Below are 21475 nucleotides of genomic sequence, written 5' to 3'. Positions count from 1 at the left end.
ATTCATTTTCACATGATTCATTTTCATGTGATTCATTTACCTTTTCTCTTCTCTCCTCCCTTCCCTTTCCCAAATATTTCATTGAGAAGAAGAAAAAAACAAAAAACAAAACAAAACAAAAAAACAAAAACCCATAAATAAATAAATAAAAAAATTCATCTAAGTTAGGAGCGTATACAATACCTGTCTTTGCATTAGAGTACCAGCAACTACAATATATCTACCGTTTGCATCAGTGATAACGTTGGTGGACGAAAACTGTAACCTTTTGTCAATTAAAATAGCGACCCCTCCTACTTTCAAATTAAAGTTCAAGTGGAAAACGTTTCAAATATGTAAAAACCTTAGATCTCTTGACAGGATTACCTCTGACAGGATGACTCTTCTGACCCTGTCACCTTTTTCCACAGCTCTCAGTGCCTGTAGATTTTGCATGACTGAACTTTGAATTCCAGTGATTTTCATGCTCAAACACACCTACTAAACCATGTAATTGACTGGTGAGTTGAATCAGGTGTCAGTGTGTAAGGAACTCTGCTGGAGCATTCTCCAGCCAATGAATAACCCTGCAATGTTAATGTTCTCATCATCTCAGATTTGATCTTGTACCATTATCACAACCTTAAAATTAATCCCTTTAGTGTATAGACACAATTCATCACATTTGATGCTGTCTTTGTATTTATCTATTCAAGGGAGATGAAGGTTATTTACGTTTCTTATTCATGTTTGTTATACTGTATAATTAAAGTTTGAATCAAGCACAGTATAGCAAAGGGCGGTGGTAGTTCATATTCCTGAACAGTACCTATGACAGCATTAGAAATATTCTGGGGAAAAATATCATTAATTCATTGAACTCATTTGGATTTATGACTTTATGGCAAATGAGTAGGTCAGTTTGCCACTAAAATAAGCAGTGCTAAAACAGGAAGTAGGAAATAATAAATGTACCAAGGAGACAAAAAAAAAAGGTTTTAGTATTTAAAAATAACTTAAGAATTGTGTGAAAATCAATATCAACTTTAGTATTAAATAATAAAATATAATATATTAGCGACCTATTTTACAGACTTTTCAGTTCGCTATTTGTATAACCTAAGGTAGTGAGTAGTGCATGCAGCATGCACTCGCTCTTTGAGCCACTAGGCGGCGACACTCACATAAATACTCCGGAAACCGGACGTTGTATATTCGCTAAGAAAACTGGGGAATAACCGGAAGCTGTCCTTGTCCTTGTAGTGTTAGCTTTTAATCATGTTTAGGTACTTAACGGTAAGTGCTATCTGTTTTAGTATATTACCAGCTTATTTTTTTATTTTATTTTATTTATTTATTTTTAGTTTTTAGCCGACCGGTCTATTCTGATATAAACTTAGAGAGCTGAGAATTTCCTACATCTTCAATTCTGACTGCTAAACTTGGCTAGCTAACTTACTAGCTCATGTTGAGCTGAGTTTGTGGTTCACTCCGGTTTTATAAATATATACAGTACGGTACAAAAGTTTTAGGCACATGCAAAGAAATGCTGTAGAGCAAAGATGCCTTCAAAAAATAATGAAATTAAATGTTTCTACATTTTAAAACGATACCGTAAAGATCAGTAAACAACAACAGCAGTAGTTTAGTTTATTGATTTATAAAGTACATTTAAAACAACAGATGTTGAAACTAAAATGATGTACAAGAAATATAAAACAGAATTAAAACAAATTAAATGAAAGTAGTAAATGAGGCAAAGTCAATATTTGGTGTGACAAAAAAATAAAATAATAATAAAAAGTAGTTTCAGCTAGTTTTAGTGCAGTCTCATAAGGAAATGAGCTGTAAGTTTTATTGCAGCTTTAAGTTTTACTGAGTATTTTGCAGAACCAGACACGGTTCTTCTGGAGACTTTGACTGTCGCACTTGCTTCTTATTTATGCAGCAAATCCAAGCAGCCTTCATTGTGTTTTTTTTTTGTCTGAAAAATCTCTTACCACTTAATTTGCTGCTTTCTTTACTGGCTTATGAACATTTTTCTGTAACGTTTGATTTTGTACTGGAAAACTAATGTTTTTGTACTGACTTGATAATGTAGAAGTCTGTACTTAAAACTTTTGCGCAGTACTCTCTCTCTCTGTGTGTGTGTGTGTGTGTGTGTGTGTGTGTGTGTGTGTGTGTGTTTCTGTGTAAATATGCATGTATATCATATATATGATGTATAATATGAGAGTAGTAATAACAATATAAATACTGTTATTTATTATGTGGTGCATGTGTATAGAAAGTGTTGCTGTTTAGGAGCTGTATAGATTTATTAAATAAATGATGTACATAATCGTATTGCAATGTTTCTGTTAATGAGGGGTCAGCTGTATACTCCTGTATATTCTGCTCTTTACCAGGTTACAAAGACAGCTTTTACTTGCTAATGTTATCACACTTTATTAACCATTAAAGAGTTAATTGTTGCCAGTAGTAGACAGGGATCTGCTTACTGTGAGACAAAAAGCACTTCTTGATATTTGTGGTTGTGCATAGAATCAGCATGGTGTTTGCATTAAAAGTGTGAAAGGGGCTACTTCATTAGGATCATTTAAACTGCAGCTTGAGATTAATATTAAACGGGTGTAAGGCTTCAGCCGTTTAAAGACTTTGTGTGATCTATCTGATTGTCTCTGACAAATAATTTGACACAAATAATCTGACACATCTACCCAACTAACTGATTCATGATTCCTGTTGTTTCTCAGACTCTGAGGCAGGTTGCTCGTCGACCTTTTTCCACCAGTGCTTGCAGGCAGGTTGAAAACAAAGTTGCTGCCAAGCAGAAAATGTTTCAGGTGAGTGTTGGGCAGTCACGTTGAGACTTGTCTTTCGGTAAGTATTGAATCAGTACTGTGATCAAGGCAGCTGATATTAAATGTGAATCTTGCAGTGTCATTGTCTCTACAATGATCGTAAGTTGATTAATATAATTTGCTCAGTGGTTGCTCAGTGGGTAAGATGTTGGACTACTGATCATAAGTTCAAATCCCAGCACTGTCAAGCTTCCACTACTGGGCCCTTAACCTTCAACTGCTTAATTGTATAAATGGGATAAATGTAAGTCGCTCTGGATAAGGGCGTCTACTAAATGCCGTAAATGTAGACTTTTCTTTTCCTCAGCATACCTTTCTCTGGTCCTGAAACTTCTCATTGCCATCTGATGTCTTCATTGTGTGCCTCTTACTCCTGCCATTTGATTCCCTCAAGGTGTACCAGTCAGTTTTCATACAGGAAAGCTTTTGTGTATGTCTGCATTAACATTTAAACATCTTGACCATATTAGTTGCAAAGGCCCATTTAAGCCCAAACATGCATTCTTAATCCCTGCCCAAAACCTTACCATAATCCCTGTGGTCCTCCTCCAATATAGTGCACTTTATTGACTTTGTCGAGGTACAGACCTGTGGTGCTCGAGGGTGTTTAGAGAATGTTTAGGGCAGTCCTCAGGATGTCTTCATATTCCTGACTGTTGGTCTTGATGTTCAGTGATGCAGACAGACATTTACACACACTGTAGAAATTATTCCTTCAATTATTCATGCTACTGCAGCACATATACTGAAATTGGAACGATACAGTGAAGATTAGCGTGGCCCCTGCGCAAGGATGACAAGCAAAATCGTGGGATTGAAAGCATTCGGCCAATATTCTCCACTCTGGATTTGGACACTACTACGAAATGGTAGACCCCACAAAACAGTGCGCTATACAGTGAACAGGGCAGGGTGGGGAGGAGAGACACAATGACATTCTGTGGCAATGATCGGTTCAAAGGAACATAGTTCCAGGAGCTAATGAATGATCCTGGAAGTCATCCTATTTGAAGAAATGATATTTGCTGAAGATGCTCAGGTTTTCTGTTCTAACCTGCTGCATGATGTTCTCTTATTATTAAGTGATCAAAGATAGTCAGTCCCTCCAGGATTTTGCCATCACAGAAATGAACAATTTTGTGCAATTGCAATTTTGCCAATTCAAGTAGTTTTCAGCAAAAATAAAGCACAAAAAGCTCACAGATATTGAAAAAAGCCGCAGCAAAATCGAGCATTTTTGGCCGCAACAATCCGAAAAAAGCTCTGCGAACTCCTGTAAGGTCTGTACAGTGTTTAGTGATCTGACTGGTTACTAAAGCCACTGGAAATGCTTATCCTTACGTGTATTGTATGTGGGTATCCCTGTCAATGTGAAGTTAGTTCATATTAATTGTGGAAGTTCTCAGTGTGAGCAGTGCTATAGCCAACCAATCTCTTACTTTACCTGTGCCTTCAGTGACCAACCTGATCAAACCATTGTTTAAATTAACAGAATTTCTCAAGGAAAATGGTGCTCTGGTGTGGTTCTGGTCAGGGATTTTGATTTAGCAAGACTGGTGAGATAAATGCACATGCAATCAATCTTTAGTATATAGCTGAGCAATGTAAGGGAATATTCACTTGGCTGAGACTTTTCTATGACCCACTGGTTATAAACAATGCCATTTTAATGTGTGAAACAATCTTTAAACTCTTTATAATGGTTGTGATTTTAAGACTACAGGTATTACATGTAGTGCAGGACATTCTTTCATTAGTTACTGTTACTGCTAAAGTTAACTTTTTTTGGACTGATATGTATGTGTTTTTTTTTTTTTTTTTTTTTTTTTTTTCCTGTAGGAAATCAGATAAGTATGATACAGTAGATGTGTGATTTGCTTGTAGGGGTTTTGTATGTGGAACGGGCTGAATCGACTAATCATTGCATGTGACGTGATGCTCAAAATGAGAGGCAGATTAAACGACTGAAAGCTTCACTTACTGCTCTGTGACTGCAGTAATGTCATTTTAGATGCTGACACACCCTGCTCTCCTTTGGTCAGAGCTCAAATGGCTGGATTTTGCTATTATAAACTTATTCCATTTCGATTAGTACATGGTGCAGAGAATTGAGACAGAATCTTGTGCTTGATTAGTTCAGTACCACCGATATACATGAATTCATAGAACATTACAGGACACGCCCTTAAGTATTCTGTAATTGTTAGGTGCCAGAAATGAAAGCGATATAAGATCAACATCTCTGTCTAATTTCCTGTAATTATAGCAGTTATAAAGAAGCTTCTCATTGCCTGCATGCCACCATGTGTGCTCACAGAGCGGTGCTCATTAAGTCTGTACTATGAAGCATACCAGTGTAGTGTGAGATCATAAACACCCTTTGGTTTTCTAGGAGGACAATGGTTTGCCTGTTCACTTGAAGGGAGGTCCCAAGGATGCCCTCCTGTTCTCAGCAACAATGGCCCTCACAGTCTTTGGTGAGTTTTGAATTATTAACTGATTATTGCTGTTTCTAATTATAGGCCGGTATCCTGTGCAAATACCTTGATGGAGAGATATGCAAGTAAATGGTTCCTGAATGAATGGATTATGAAGCTTTTTTTTTTCTCTACAGGGACTGGATACGTCCTGTACGAGTTGTTTCAAGCAGCAATGCCTAAGAAGAGTGAATAAAGAAGTTCCTTCATCGATGTGTTCAATGACTTATCCAGTTGTGAAGATATTTTTTTGTGTGTACACAGGATCAATATTTATTCATTGTTCTGTGGATATCTACTATGTAATAAACTATTGTCAATTCTCTCTGCAAAGTGTGTTCGATGTCTTCACATAGAGATACTACATGCATTAGTAATCCGAACTAAATCCAACATCTTTCAACTTGTACTAACTGTACAGTATATTTTTGTTGAGAGGAAAACAAAACTTGCACAAACTCTCCTCTAGAGGACCCTATTTGCCTGCTAATGTAATTTTGTGAACAAGAAGGTTGAGGTTTGATATAAACTTCACCACACAGTGGATGATTAACATGTGGATGTGAAGTTTTCATTTTGATAAGTTAATACACAAATACAATTTAATTGGTAACATTTTATAAAAACAGATTTAAAAAAATGCACATTGGTTATGTTCATGCGTATTAGATGTGTAAGAGGCCCAAACAGTAAGCTACACTACCGGCGGTATTATTTACTAGCCGAGGACATTATGTGGTTTGTGAAACAAAAGCCGAGGCAATAACGTTCCCTTAGCTCATTTGCTCCACATTTCAGTAAGTCTTGCGTGTCTGAAAGCCCTTAAAAAGAGGGGGGGTGCCATTCTTGAAGCCTTTCGTAAGGGTCTACGGATGGAAAAAGTCGACTGGGAACAACCCCTCTGTATTAAGTAGCAGGTTGTGCTCGCAGACTCCCTCCCTCTCGGAAACAGGCTTCTTCCCTTAAAGAGGTTGTGGCGCGCGAGACCGCGGCGGCCGGCAGGACTGAAGCGACACAGCGCGAGCGCGCGCCCACTGTTCCTCAATACTCTCCTCATCATCTCCAGGTCAGATTAGCTTTTCTTTTTCATTTTATTCCACTTTCTCTCTCCTTTTACCGCCTTATCAATTAACGACCGCCTCCTTTACTGTCCTGTACGTACTGTCCTGTTCAGAGTAGCATAATTAACACGTTTAGAAAACAGACAATGAATTTTAAACGACAAACATTTGGCTTAGTTTTGTTTGCAAGTGTATATATATATATATATATATATATATATATATATATATATATATATATATATATATATATATGAATGAAATATTATTATTCGTATATAGGTAGTTGAATTGTGGAATTAGGTACCGGTGTTTTTTTTTGTTCTTTCATCGTGTTTCTGAAAATTTATTAATATATATTTTTTCTGTTCTTGACCATTCAATCGTAATGCAACATCTAAACTTGAGGAATATTCTTCCAGGATTCAACTAACATGTTTAATGCTTATATGTATTTAAAAAATATAATAAAACCCAATGTTTAGTGTAGGTCAGGTCAGGTCACTACGGTTTTTGCTCAACTTGAATGGACATGAACATTCAGCGTTATGAGTCAGATCCACAAGGGGGCGCTGAGGAGCTGCGAGAATACTCAAAGCCTGCGCGCCTTTTCAAAGCCTTTAGACTGGATTATATATATATATATATATATATATATATATATATATATATATATATATATATATATATATAACAATTTAAAGTAGAAAAAAATCTTAATTTGAACACTGTCTTTAACGTGAATCCGAATCTATAAAAGGCACCAGCCTCCTTTTTTTCTTCTTCTCTCTTTAAAATATTAATGAGGTTCATTATATAGGACTGCAAATTGTAAGTATTATATTGTTTTAAAAAAATAGTGTTCTTGGTTGGACAAACGAAAAGAGAAGGAAGTGTGTTTAAGTTGCAGTAATTATTGAATAGAACTATGACAGAAATTCTGTAACAACTTTATTTACACGGCACGGTTCATGCAAGTGTTTTAAACTATAACGCAATGCAGCTCAATAGTGACAATCAAACAGGCCTGTTATATATTTCTTCATTTTGATTATTGAACACAGTCTGTGTGGTTTAAAGTGGGGGAGTTCAGTGGTGTGGAGCGTCCCCACCCTGGGTCGGGCGGTAACTGGTGCTTAGTTCTGGTTCTGTGATTTGGTGGAAATTTAAATCACAGCGAGGAATAATGGTTATAATTAAGTTCTAAGAGTTTAGACTTCTTTATAGAGGGATGCTTTCGCTTCAGAATGACAGTCTTTCCCTTTGGACAAAGCAATTGGTAACTGCTGTAGCAATATCTATTCGAGCTGTTAAAACAAAATGGGTTCATTTTAAAATAAAATTACAAGTTTTTATCTTTAAAATATATATATATATATATATATTTGGTCAGAAAATCAGAAAAGAATTAGAAGGTATTTTGATGTAATTGTAATGTCAAAACTGGCAGACATGTAAAAACATATTTCTTAACATTTACTTCAAAAACTTTGTTTAATCGCATTTCCATTAGGCTATATACAGTATGAGTTGGGAACTCCATATAATAATGGATAAATTGAACACAACTCTTCCCACATTGTTGGCACTCATGTAAGGAGGGACTTCTAAATCCCAGTGTAACCCATTCCTGTGTCTATTTTTTTTCCATCTGGCCCTCAGTAGGAAAAATGTGGTGTGACTCCTGCTGCTTATTTCCACACATGGCTGTCATAGAGGGTAGTCTGCACATTCATTTGTAAACTATTTTCCAGCAGAAAACTCTTTTCACATATTTCCTGTTTGGAAATTGCAAAGCCCTGGATCTACAGTCAGTGCAGCCTCAGGATGTCAATGTCTTTTTTCTTTGCTCTTAACTTTCCATGAAATGTCTTATTATTCCAGTTCTTTTTCTGAGCTGAATGGGAATCTTGTCTTTGCAGATTAATTCATGTGCTGCTGACTCCCTGCTAAAAAATGAAGAGAAGGTTGTTGTGGGGCACTGTTGCCCTCCTAGCAATATTACTGAATGTAGCGGAGGCTCAAGGTACGGTTATCCCATCACAGCATTCGCTCTTTCTCTCTTTACCTTCCATTTTCTTTTCACTTTTCTCAATTTGAACTTTTTGTATTCTTTTCACATTTCAAAGGGTTTCTCTCTCTCTCTCTCTCTCTCTCTCTCTCTCTCTCTCTCTCTCTCTATCTATCTCCCCCCCCGCCCACTATTTTATTTATTCATTGCTTTATTGAAATATACTCATGCATTATTGATGTATTTTCAAATAAATCATTTATATCCAAGGCCTGACTCTGATTCGATTCAGATTACAGAGCTATATAAGATCAAAATTCTCTCTCCCTCTTTTCATTATTTCCTCCTTTGTTTTCATAATATATGCCACTCAAGTTTAGTTACGTAAAATGAACAAGAGCCAATAAATCAACTAGCTAAAACCTGATGTAAGTGAATGTTACAAAACTGTATATAAACAAAAAGCTTTGATTTGGTAGTTGTCAGGCCACCAGTGGTTTTAAGAAATACCATACACATGAGGTCATCGGTTTGGTCAGGCAAATAATCTCCACTTACAAGTCAATTCCTGTCTAATGAGTTACTGGAATAGTCTGGGCTAGCTGCTTGTGGCAGTTCAAAAGGATTTCATTTCACAAAAATTTGGAAAGATGGAACAAATACCAATAAAAAAAAATGGCATCCAAATATTGTACTGTGGACATCTGTAATTATTCAATGAAACGAAAATATTTACTCATAGCACCATCAGTTGCATGTAATACAAAGTGTTCACTATTGAACTATTGCAGTTGTTTTATCTAAGTATAGATATGTAATTTAAACTGCCACATAGTATCAGTTATGTGTACAGAAATTGTTTGTGGGGAAAATTATAACATGACTTTCAGGAAAAAGAAAATGCTAAAATTAAGTTGAATTTATTTATTACTCAGAATAGGAACTTTTTATTCTTTCCTTTGAAAACCTTTAAGTGAAGGCATCAAATATCTTCTCCAAAATATTTTCTGACACAGAATGGAAAGATGTAAGAGGAGAAGGCCAAATTAGTCCACAGAGAGCAAAGAGTCTTTTTAGGCTTTTTGTGGCAATTAAAAAAAATCTGAGTTGCAATCCATATGGAAAGTTCATTTGCAGTAATGTTTAATGTCAGCACATGTTGCGGAAATACTTTGGCATCTGTCCGACTTCTCATGAAGACTCCGGCTTCTTTTCCGAGCTGCCTGGCAATGGGTGCAAGCCAGAAAGAATGGCGTGCCGGCTAGAGGTTATTGCCACAGACCAGACGCTCTCTAAGGAATGGCAGCGGTGTGCTACCGACAGGAATACTTTTCCGTTTAGATTGCAGAAACTTCACTTAGATTCATCATTTTATGCTGACATCTATTAAAGCGCAATGAGCCCCTTTCCCTCAAGTATGTCGGCCATCTTAGTTAAGACTTTAGTGTTATGGTTTTGACGCCTCATTCATGCAAGAATACTCGGCTTGATTTCTGAGAATGAGCGAAGACTCATGATGGGGCCTGAGATGGGGCCTGTTCGGACACGAGGGGAATCTGCTCAGGCCTCTTGAGGTTGAGGCACCAGGTTGGTGAGCCACCTTTCCAGCAGCCTCCATGATCTCAAGTTTGTTGCTTAGGTTGTGTTTTGTTGTTGTCTGCCTGTGCACTTGATGTTTTGTGAGCTCTGGCTTTTCCCACCATGTATTTTAGAATGATATTCTGAGATTCCATGCACCAACTACCCACCTTTCAATGCATGCTCCTATCCTGCTACCAAACACCATCCCTCCTGTTGTCTTTGCATGGAACTCAGAATATCCTCTTCATGGAGAGGTAATCATTGCATACTAAAATAAGCACTGATACAGGATAAAGCAGACCTGGTCATTAATTAAGTCATTGACCAAAAACATACTTATACGTTTCAGACAGAAGGATAGAAGTAACCTATTAGTTCCACTGGCCCACAAATGTCAAATCTATTAACACCCATTAGTAGTTTTTACAACATAACACATATTATATTATGCTTTCATTTAGTTTTATAGAATAAATTATTTCTTTCTCTCCCCAATCCTTCACTCACACAGGATGTTATGTCGAGAAGACTAATATAAGCATGTCTAGCTTCCATACAGATTTGATCTTGGATGTTAGACTGCTGGTATGCATCTGTTAGAGTACTTTCCTTTGGAAAATGCTAGCATAGACCGCATGTAAAGCTCCTTTGTGGAAGAATGTCATTTTGAAATATATTATGGTCTCTGTATGTGTGGTCCCTCATGTACACGGAAACTTTTGTCCAAATCATCAAGTTGTTCCTCAACAACTTTCTCACACACACGAGCGTGACTTCATGAGATCCAGTCACAGGAGGAGTGCTTTCACTCTTTTTTTTTTTCTTTCTTTCTTTCTTTATTTTTTAAATTAGACATCACTTTATATTATAGATTGGCTGACCATTATTATTATATATTTTTTTATGATGTACACTCTCCTTTGTACTCTCCATGTGAGCATTTATGCATTGTGTCATCACCTCATGCCGTCTTCTGTATACGTTGCTCAATGAAAAGGAAGTACACAAGAGTCTCTCATGACATATTGTGTATTCTTTTTAATGGTTTGCAATGGATGATATACTGGATTGATGCACTGTCTGTTAACGTTTACATAAGCCTTGTTGAGATATATATATATATATATATATATATATATATATATATATATATATATATATATATATATATATATATACACACACACACACACACACACATTAATTGTATATATAACATATGGTTCTAATTTCTGAACGAGCCCCCTTGACCTGATTAAACACCATGAATTCCATTGTATAATCAATATCTTGAATGAGAGTGTTGCGTTTGTATGAGTTGGATTTGATTTGACTGATGGATAAAGGGGCATGCCTGGTATTGATTGCACATAGCATGTACTGGATGGTCCACTCTATGTCTGCACTGGGGTTTGGTGAATGAACTGTTTAGAATGAAATGTGTTTAGACTTCCTGCTTGAACTGCTGACCAAAAGTTTCTAGGTTGGGCAACTCAAGCAAAGGCCATTTTGCTCAAAAATGGCTTCTCTCACCTTTTCTTTTGTTGTCATGTTGCCTTTTTGTCACCAACACTACTGTTAGTTTTGTCGTCCTACCCAACAGTGAACGAATCAGCTTCAGCCTTGAAGTGTTTGTTGTTGGGATTGCTGAGATTCTTCTTATGAACATTTACTCTTTATAACTTGCATTTATTTAACACATCTTTTAGTGTTGATTGATGTTTGTGCTAACATATAACCCTTATGTTTGCAGTGGAGCCTCCCTCGGACTTAAATTTTAAAATTCTAAATGAAAACACAGTGCAAATGTCATGGAAAAGGTCATTGTCTCAAATACAAAGCTACAGAATACAAGTAACATCAGACATAGGTAAGTGAACAGTCTTCCATCCTGTTTCAAAATGATTGGCCATTTGTATGTGTCTGCTAGTTTCTATTTATTTTATTTCTCTCTTTTTCAGATGATTTGAAAGACTTCACTCTTCCTGCCTCAGCCACAAGCACTAATATTACAAACCTTACACCAGACATAGATTATTCTGTTTCAATCAGCTCTTATGATGGTGTAGATGAAAGCATTCCTATATTTGGCCAATTAACAAGTAAGTATCAGAACTGTATGATCCTGTCAGATTCAGATTTTCCTCCAAAATTGGCAAATTATACTGATTAAGAACTGTGGTAGAGAGTTCAATGTAAACTAAAATCATTCCAGAAAAAGTGTGATTTCATCGCTAAAGCTGACTTTATTTTTCTTTTTCAGTTCAGTCCAGTAACATGAGTGGGACTGCAAGGAAACCGGTTATGGATTCCATTAGTAAGTTCGTCTAGATTTATGACAAACAACTGCCAAAACCTTTTCCTTTCTAACTGAGCAGATTCCATTGGTGGTTTTTCCACTGAAGAAGCACTACATTTTATTTCTTCCTTGAAATATTTTGCACTTTTTCCATCTGCTCTTGGTGATTAGCAGGTAGTTTAGCAGGTTTTCAATTTAGGTGCTTTTTTAGAACCATGGCTACACCCCATCTCAGACATTCAGGCATTTAGGCAAAGTTTTTTCCACTTTGTACCTAATGGATATAGAATTATGAGGTCATTAAAACCTAACAACCAGCACATGAAGTGAGTTTGTTGGGTCTGATCCATATGTGTTCTTGCCTTACAGTATCCAAATTATTTTATTAATACTTTTAATACTTTTTTGTGTCATAGGCAGCTGCGTGATGTCGGTTAAATAGAGCCGAGGGGATTGACATCAGCATGCTTACTAATGACTCATACTGATTTTTTCAATAGAACCATTCATAAAGCTCTACACCACATATCTGGTTGGGTTTAGAATAATCAAATAGAGAGATGAGTTGTTGCTAAAACAAAAGCTCAGTTGGGATAAACATACATTTTGGGATTTTTTTGTCATTTTCCAGGAAGTACACAATTTATGCATATTTATTTGCTTACCCATGGTTAATTCCACACACACAAAAAAATCTCCCATGTTCACCATAGTTTTAAATGATGCATAACTAAACGAGGCCTTTTTATTAAGTGTTTTTTTCCTTTGCCTCCTCCAGAGTGCTCAAAGAGTGCTATAGCAGACCTGGTTTTCCTGGTGGATGGCTCCTGGAGTGTTGGTAGGGAAAATTTCAAATACATCCGGGATTTCATTGGAGCCGTGGCAGGAGCCTTTGACATTGGAGATGTCAAGACCAGGGTGGCTGTAGTGCAGTACAGCTCAGACACCAGAACTGAATTCAACCTGAACCAGTATTTTAGACGGGCAGAACTCCTCCAGGCCATCAGAAACCTGCCCTACAAAGGGGGCAACACCATGACAGGTGTGTTATATGAGCATAAGACCACTCCTAGATAGCAAAATATGCCATATGTTTTACATATAGCAACATTTATAACATGGCAGGGGGCACGGTGATGTAGTGGTTAGCACGTTTGCCTCACACCTTCAGGGTTGGGGGTTTGATTCCCACCATGGCCCTGTGTGTGCGGAGCTTGCATGTTCTCCTCGTGCTTTGGGAGTTTCCTCACTCAGTCCAAAGACATGCATCGTAGGCTGATTGGCATGTCTGTAGTGTGTAAATGTGAGTGTGCGATTGTGCCCTGTGATGGTTGACACCCCGTTCAAGGTGTTCCCCGCCTCGTGCCCCGAGTGCCGTGGGATAGGCTACAGGCTCCCCATGACCCAGTAAGGATAAGCAGTACAGAAAATGGATGGATATAGCATGGCATAACATTTTACAGATGGCACTGTATTCTTTCATAATGAACTACTGTTCAACATTGGTATGAACAAGTATCTTAATTTTTATACCAGGTGAAGCTATTGACTATCTGGTGAAAAACACTTTCACTGAAGCGGCTGGAGCCAGGAAAACTTTTCCCAAAGTGGCCATCATTATCACAGATGGAAAATCACAAGACCCTGTCGATGAGTATGCCAGAAGGTTACGGAACATTGGAGTTGAAGTTTTTCTCTTGGGTATGTCTGACTCTTTGTAATGTTATTAGAATATTATGTTGATTACAAAGCTGTTTATTAAAGAACTCTTAATGAAATGTAACATAACCGATTGCATTATATTCAATGTAGCACTTTGTTTACTGTTCAGGAATCAAAGGTGCAGATGAAGACGAAATTAGAGTAATAGCCTCCACCCCTCACAGCACACATGTTTACAGTGTTTTAGACTTTGACTTAATTAAAGAAGTGCAGCAGCAGCTTATCACACAGGTGTGCCTTGGGGTGGAGGACCAGCTCAGCTCCCTTGCGAGTGGAGAAGAAGGTACGACTCAACACAACAAAGTAGCTATATACATGTATATACAAGTCACAGTCATCTTCATGATATGTATCTTTCAACCCCCATGTTTGGATATATTTCTGTAGTTGTTGAACCAGCCTCAAACCTCCAAGTGACCGAGATCTCCTCCAAGTCCATGAGAGTGATGTGGGATGCATCTCCAGGTGATATCACAGGTTACAAGTTGCAGCTCATGCCTATGCTTGCGGGAAGCAAGAGACAGGAGCTGTACACAGGACCCACCCAGACCTCAGTAAATGTCAGGGACCTGTCCCCTGAAACAGAATATGAAATCAGTTTATTTGCCCTTAAAGACTTTACACCAAGTGAGCCAGTGATGGCAATGGAGAAGACCCAGCCTGTCAAAGTGTCATTAGGTAAGATCAACAAATACTACACATTAACCTTCTAATAAGAATATAGAAAAGCGATTTTATTCCACCATGAAGGTCCTTCTATGCGTTCTAAAATATTTTTGATTTTTATTTTTACAGACTGTTCACTGGATGTTAACATTCAAGCTGACATTGTCCTGCTCGTTGATGGTTCATACAGCATAGGACTGGCTAACTTTGCTAAAGTGAGATCCTTCCTTGAGGTGCTTGTCAATTCCTTCGACATTGGTGCCAACAAAGTGCAGATAAGCTTGGTGCAGTACAGCAGGGATCCTCACACTGAGTTTGCGCTCAATAAACACCATGACATGTCCGCTGTGGTGAAGGCGATTCGCACATTCCCCTACCGTGGAGGCTCCACCAACACTGGCAAGGCTATGACCTATGTGAGGGAGAAGATCTTTGTGTCAAGTCGTGGTGCCCGTATCAGTGTGCCACGAGTCATGGTGCTCATCACCGACGGCAAGTCCTCTGACTCCTTCAAAGACCCTGCTGCCAACCTGAGGAGTACAGATGTGGAGATCTTCGCTGTGGGAGTTAAGGATGCAGTGCGATCTGAGTTGGAGGCTATTGCCAACTCCCCTGCTGAGAATCACGTATTTGAAGTGGAGGACTTTGATGCCTTTGAGAGGATCTCTAAAGAGCTGACACAGTCCATCTGCCTCAGGATTGAGCAGGAGCTCCTTAACATCAAGAAGAAAAGTAAGGAAACATCACTGTTACTCTAGCCAGTGGTTTGTATAGAGTTGGAAGGGAGGTGGGGGGAGGGGACAAACCTTGCTGTATTACAGTTTTGGAAATTTCCTATCTTGTCCAGCTGTCCACACTGTCTTTTGGCAGGTCCAAAATAGAGACATTAATTTTTAAATCTCCTACTAGAGCTTGCCTTGAATAGCTGTGAATTAGAGGTCTATAGCTCATGGTACTGTTATATAGCAAATGTTATTACTCACTGTTTTACTACACCATGCCCACAGATCAATCCTTAATTCTTTGTTCTGAGTCCTTAAATCTCTGGTCTAACAGAATACCCACTTTATTAGCGACAAACAGCAACTTGTTATGTTTAGTGGTATAATTTTGCGATTCCTTAATATTAAGAATAAAATAACTTATATAAGAGAGAAAATCAATTCAAACCTATTCAAAATGATCACTTTCACATGTTTTATTGTAACTCAAGTTAATTTGACTGATGATATTGTAACTTTTCTTCCAGGTTTGCTTTCACCAAAGTCCTTATCATTCTCTGAGGTGACGTCCAGGAGTTTCAGGGCTCATTGGGTCTCTGATGCCACGGATGTACTGTCTTTCCTGGTGCGTTTCCGGCCAGCTGCTGATATAACAGGCAGCTACATCTCTCTGGCTGTGCCTGGTGATACCACCACTGCCGTCTTGCCTTATCTCACTCCACTCACCACCTACGAGGTTGATGTCTTTGCCCAGTATGATAAAGGAGACAGCTTTCCATTAACAGGAGAAGAGACCACTTTAGAAGGTATGGGCTTATGTTTATGCTGCAGTAAAGGTAATATAGAAAGCTCTGGAAAAAAAATCATTTTATGTGAATTGAAGGTTATATTTAAGGTTACAACTCTGACATGTTTATCCAACTGACTTGCACTTTTGTCCAACATAGAACAAGGAGCGGTCCGTAACCTCAGAGTAACTGAGGAGACCACAGACAGTTTCAGAGTTTCATGGCAGGCAGCTCCAGGGGCTGTTCTGCGCTACAGGCTGTTCTACGAGCCAATCAGTGATGGAGAGAGGCTGGAGACAGTGACTGACAGTAGCCAGACTACCACTGTACTACAAGAGCTGTTTCCTATCACCACCTACCGTGTGACTGTTAATGCTGAATATGCATCTGGCATGGGTGCCCCGATGGATACTCGCGGCACTACCAAAGAAGGTCAGCACTCATGATGTGTGAGATTTCACAGTTTTGGTTCTCTAACAACCTTCTGCAACTATGTATGTTTTACATTGTTATGGGGGAATAAACAAAAAACATAAAAGCTATTAAATCTTAGCAGGACTAAATTCCCATGGCATTTTCTTTGTATAATAAAAATACATGGTCTCATTCAGTCTTATTCAGCTCTATGAAATTTTTAGTTATCAATTTATTAATACACAGTAATAATTTTCTTTTAGCTAAGGGTTCACCACGGAATCTGAGGGTCTTTGATGAGACAGAGTCCACCATGAAGCTCTCTTGGCAGGCTGCTCCTGGAAATGTGCTTCAGTACCACATAGCTTATAAGCCTGAAGGTGGCGAGAGGAAAGAGATTTCTGTTAAAGGAGATGCCACAACTGCCATGCTCAAGAACCTGCTACCAGACACGGAATATGAGATTTTTGTTAGTGCCCATTACTCGTCTGGCTTGGGAGATCCACTTCTGGGACGAGGCACCACACTGGAAGGTAAGATATGAAAGGTAACCTGATGGCTGTCTTCTTTAACAATCCTATTATGTTATGGGTCAATTCCACCCATTTCCACATTTGAGATGTCTGAAATACTGGTTAATGTCTGTTATTCTCTTTGAAATTTTTTGACTTTCCTCATTTAGGGCCATGAACTTATATACAAATATTTCTTCTTATGGCTTGTCTCTGACAAGCCATAATAAAGGTTTACTGTTTTAAGCTGTTCTTTGCTGTTTTTGTATGTATTTAAACTGTGGAATTCATTTTGACCCATAACATAATGGATGTAACTTTTTTCCCCAACATAATAGGAGGGTTAAAAGACGTTGAGTTATACGTCATTGCTTGGTTGGGATGATGAAAATAAGCACCTAATAACGTAGCATTGGGCAGCAGATAAAAACCTATACCCAGCTTCTGTAGCAATTGTATTTAGCTGTGCAGAAGCCACTAAAATCTCAAAACTGTACTCTTATCTCACAGTCATGATTATAATCATGGCCTCTTCTTAGTGTTGAGGACATATTCTTTCCATTCTATCTTGCTCTTGACCACAAGTCTTGAATATGGTCAGGTCAATGATAATAATACCTCAAATAAATAAATAAAAAATATATATATTTTTTGGAAACCACAAAAAACTAAATTTCCCCAGTGGAACCAAGAAGATACACAGGGTTGTGTGCATATATTGAAATCTTAGTTTCATACTATTTAGTCTTAGTCTTGACCAGTAAACATATTGGCAGTTTGCCTTACACATGTGCAATTATTAGGAAATCTAGGATGGAGTAAGTCCCATAAAGTGAGAGTATTCTTTTTGGAGGAACACATATTTTCATGTTCCCGCTTCTGGCTGTTGCAAAAGCTTCTATAGAAAGGCAGTTCTATTTTAGACACATTTGCAATTTCCCTGGTCTCTGTGAAACTTGCTTTGTTTATTTGTGTTTGTGAGGTTGCAAATGAATGGCCCAGACTGAAATAACAAATACTGAGGTATCGGGACATCTGTTTCAGCTATATAGAAGCCCTCTATGGCATTAGGTTATGGTCAGGGTCAAGCAAGGTCTGGTATTGGTCATCTTATAACAATAGGTCCTCTGTTTGAGGCCACAGCATAGGGTCAGCCCCTGATTTGTCATGTCTGACTCAGCTGAAATGATGGAGACTCTTTGGCTGACTAAGGACTTCCCTGCATGCCCCCTGGGTTTCTCCTAGTGGGATTTCACACAAACCTGCTTATGTTCTGAAGTGAATGTGGTGAAAGGGAAAAAATTGTGTAGGTGTTGCTGGTGTTGGGTTACAGACAGATGTTCATATAATCAGTTTGCCATTAGGTGGTCTAGACCTAGCTGGAGAGGAGATGTACAACAGGGTAAAGAAACATAGATTTAATGGTGGCAGGTAGTAGATTTCTTATTGATGGTAACATTCACTTGTAGTGATGTATCCTGAGTGTTGACCTGTCTTAATCAGATTTGGTAGTGGTTGGTTACTATGTTGTATATTATATTACACAAGTTTATATTTAATTGGAATTACATATTGGTGCTTCTGGTTTTCATATTGGTTAAGCATTACATATTAGTGATTCGTGTTTTCATCACATATAAGTTACAGCCCATGTTTGCTAGTATGTGAGAAACAAGCAGTCAAGCATCTCTTTCACCATGGATGAATTTTATTGCACCAGGAAATCATGACTCTGGTACTACACAAATTAAACCCTCAAACTAAGCATAGTTTAAAAAGTAAATGGCTTTGTGGTTATAGAATGTCTGAAGCTTCTTAGATTTAAACCAGCTCCTTTGATGGGAGTCTCAGAAATCCAAGAATTCTGTCATGTTTCATGTATCATGGAACTTTCTTTGAGACAGCTCCTTCAGTCTTTTCTCTGTGCCTGATATTTTCACCAGTTTCTCTACCAAAACACATTTCAGGAGTTTTGATGAACTGCAGTTTATGCTGAGTCGGTATTGGATGCTTCCCCTACAGACTGGGTCAGAAGATTCATTTCTATATGATGCTCTAAATGCTAAGCCCCATTACCTCAATGTCAATGTAGCAAACACAGCGTTCTTTGTGTTAGATGCCATAAACTTCCTGGAACTCTTTGTGGGAGGCAAGAGACATTCAGTGCAATGAGGAAAAGCTCCTGAGAGAAGCCCTTGTGGTTGTGTGGAGAATTCCTCATGCTTACATAGGTCCCCTGTGGACAACACACTTCATTAGCTTGTAGTACAGGACCATTTGACTGCTGTTACAAATGAATACTGTTACCAGTTGGCAGTGGTTGAAAAAAAGAGGGGGAAGAAAAGCCAAACCTGAATGGCTTCAGGCATGTATGATAATGTATTAAAATGTGAAAGAATTCCAAGGCATTTGGAAGTAGTTATTCAATAGAACTAAGCTTGCTCAATTGTCTGAATGACCTTGCTTCTTCTTGAAAGCAGCTTAAATTCATGGCTTGAATTAAGTTTTTTTTTGTAAGCAATTACATTTTTTATAGTATACTTCTAGAAAAAAATTATTAAATATAAAAACCTTCATCTTGTCCATCTAGGGTATCTTTTCAACTAAAAACGGCTTGGCTTTTCTTTAACACGACAACGTTGTTTTGGGGCCTGAAAACGCAAACTGCTGAAACCGGATTTCAAAGCGCAAGTTTTTGAAAACGATGCCATTAAACGTACAAAAACGAGAATCTGTGAAAAACGATGATGTCATGTTCAGTCTATATGCATGTGCGCGAGTACTTCATTTATATACGCCAAATTATTAACCCACATCTACACCGACGATGGGTATTCAAAATATTATAATTATCTTTGTAATTGTCTGTTTTGGAGTATATCAGTATCCTTTTATTGCTAATAAAATATAGAAAGCAGACTGACTGCCAGTGTCTCACTATTTGCACTATTTAGATTTTTTTTCAGTATTTAAAAATGAACGAGCTTTGTTAACAGAATTCTGACTTGGAACAAGAAAAGCTAAAAGATGGGGTTGAAGACAGAAAAATCCATTTCCACAATTAAAAAAAAACTTTATGCACATTTTATGTACATTAAATTATATTACATTAGGGACGTCTCAGCATTTATTAACCAAGAAAAATAAGCCAAATCTATGATTAACAAGTGTGAGTTTTCTTAATTCCTTATGACAATGAATAATTTACCAAGTCTAACTATCGAGATTCTAGGTAACTGACGACTGAACTTTTTTGTACTCCCCGTAGATCATAAACCGTTGAAATCGTTTGAGAAATGTAAACATTATTGTGCTTTTTATGCAGAAAAACTGCAGCTCCACCGTTTACTTGTATTTGTTTATAGGGCAATCTTGCCCTGATCAATATGGCGGAGACGTTGACATGAATGCTTGTATGTGCATAGTGTTTCTTTACAAAGTGACATCGCCAGCTACTGAACCGTCATGCATAATACAGCAGTTTTAGTCATTTTCGTTGATCCGTGTGAACGGATATCGTTTTGACAATGTTGTCGTCTGTACGCGAAACTTTTCCGTTTTTAGTACCTCGTTGTTGTGTAAACCTACCCTAAAACTGTCTGTGTCTGTTAGAGAGGTTTCCAAGTAGAAACTGTTTGGTGGAAACTTTTTTCTAAGAGTGTTTGTTATTAGGCTATATTTACCTGGTCAGTGCTTTTGTTAAAACTTTATTTTTTATACCTTACTCATCGCCTGGATTAACAATAATTGGTTTGGCTATTTGTGTTTATTGTTATTTAAATTTATAATGAAAATTTCAAAATTATGTGTTTAAGATGCTGTTATATGTAGATTTGGTAACAATAGACATGGTAACAATATTTCCATTGATTCAGTTTTCTCCTCACACTCCATTTGTGTGGAAATTGGGCTGTGATGGTTCCAGCTTTTTGTCCTTGCCAGGTTTTGCGTCCTCAGTCCAGGGCAGTCTGGTTTTCACCCATGTGATTAATTGCTGAAATGAGAAAAGAGGAGACTGAGAGAGGAGAATGTTTTAGCCCAAACCCACAGCCCTCTGCCTGGATTAAAATAGATTTTTTTGACCTTTTTAAAAGATTTCAGCAAACCTGACATGAATTCGTATGTTCAGAATTGTTGTGATTATCACTGGGTATACTGTCTCCAAAATCTGGAAGTCCTGTGTATGATTTGTATGTTGTTATGGGTATCTTGGGTTCATCTGTACTCATTTCAAATGCTGGATTTATGAACTACACTAGCAGCTGGTCCAGAGCTCTTGGCAGGCTCATGAATGCATTGGTTATTTGTGTGGTTTTTTGGGGGGCTTAGGTCTTTTAAGAATAAGCCATGAAACAGAAAGGACCTGCTGTGGTCTTATT

At 37.8% G+C, this 21475-nt stretch overlaps 2 protein-coding genes and 1 non-coding gene across 6 annotated transcripts in view; all 3 read left to right on the top strand.

Moving 5' to 3' along the window:
* Positions 1-1167: 1167 nt before the first annotated feature.
* Positions 1168-5645, top strand: LOC128612215 (cytochrome c oxidase subunit 7A2, mitochondrial). The gene is made up of 4 exons (XM_053632139.1): positions 1168-1275; positions 2736-2825; positions 5236-5320; positions 5458-5645. Exons 1-4 carry the CDS (start codon positions 1258-1260, stop codon positions 5514-5516), a joined length of 252 nt encoding a protein of 83 aa, XP_053488114.1. The 5' UTR covers positions 1168-1257; the 3' UTR covers positions 5517-5645.
* Positions 3569-3671, top strand: LOC128613240 (U6 spliceosomal RNA). Its single transcript, XR_008386850.1, has one exon. It is a non-coding gene; the product is annotated as a U6 spliceosomal RNA (small nuclear RNA).
* Positions 5646-6189: 544 nt separating the features above from the next.
* col12a1a (collagen, type XII, alpha 1a) overlaps positions 6190-21475 on the top strand; it is a 54365-nt gene continuing 39079 nt past the window's right edge. For 2 of the 4 annotated variants that reach the window (XM_053632135.1, XM_053632136.1), the window contains exons 1-13: positions 6192-6386; positions 8304-8407; positions 11727-11843; positions 11935-12075; positions 12237-12290; positions 13051-13314; positions 13809-13973; positions 14104-14277; positions 14382-14672; positions 14790-15392; positions 15910-16188; positions 16330-16602; positions 16848-17117. In XM_053632135.1, coding sequence (XP_053488110.1) covers positions 8338-8407; positions 11727-11843; positions 11935-12075; positions 12237-12290; positions 13051-13314; positions 13809-13973; positions 14104-14277; positions 14382-14672; positions 14790-15392; positions 15910-16188; positions 16330-16602; positions 16848-17117 — 2701 coding nt within the window. In that variant the 5' untranslated portion in view covers positions 6192-6386; positions 8304-8337. Of the gene's footprint in view, positions 6387-8303; positions 8408-11726; positions 11844-11934; positions 12076-12236; positions 12291-13050; positions 13315-13808; positions 13974-14103; positions 14278-14381; positions 14673-14789; positions 15393-15909; positions 16189-16329; positions 16603-16847; positions 17118-21475 lie in introns of all 4 variants that reach the window. The other 2 variants (XM_053632138.1, XM_053632137.1) reach the window with 2 other exon arrangements.

Source organism: Ictalurus furcatus, chromosome 9 (genome assembly GCF_023375685.1).
Source record: "Ictalurus furcatus strain D&B chromosome 9, Billie_1.0, whole genome shotgun sequence".
Classification (NCBI taxonomy): Eukaryota; Metazoa; Chordata; class Actinopteri; order Siluriformes; family Ictaluridae; genus Ictalurus; species Ictalurus furcatus.
This window is presented reverse-complemented; position numbering and strand designations above follow the sequence as displayed.

Bases quoted from the DNA above. Each gene is read 5' to 3' on its own strand.
- LOC128612215 (XM_053632139.1), top strand. The intron at 2,826-5,235 runs GTGAGTGTTGGG...TTGGTTTTCTAG, and splicing joins CCAAGCAGAAAATGTTTCAG to GAGGACAATGGTTTGCCTGT. The intron at 5,321-5,457 runs GTGAGTTTTGAA...TTTTCTCTACAG, and splicing joins AATGGCCCTCACAGTCTTTG to GGACTGGATACGTCCTGTAC.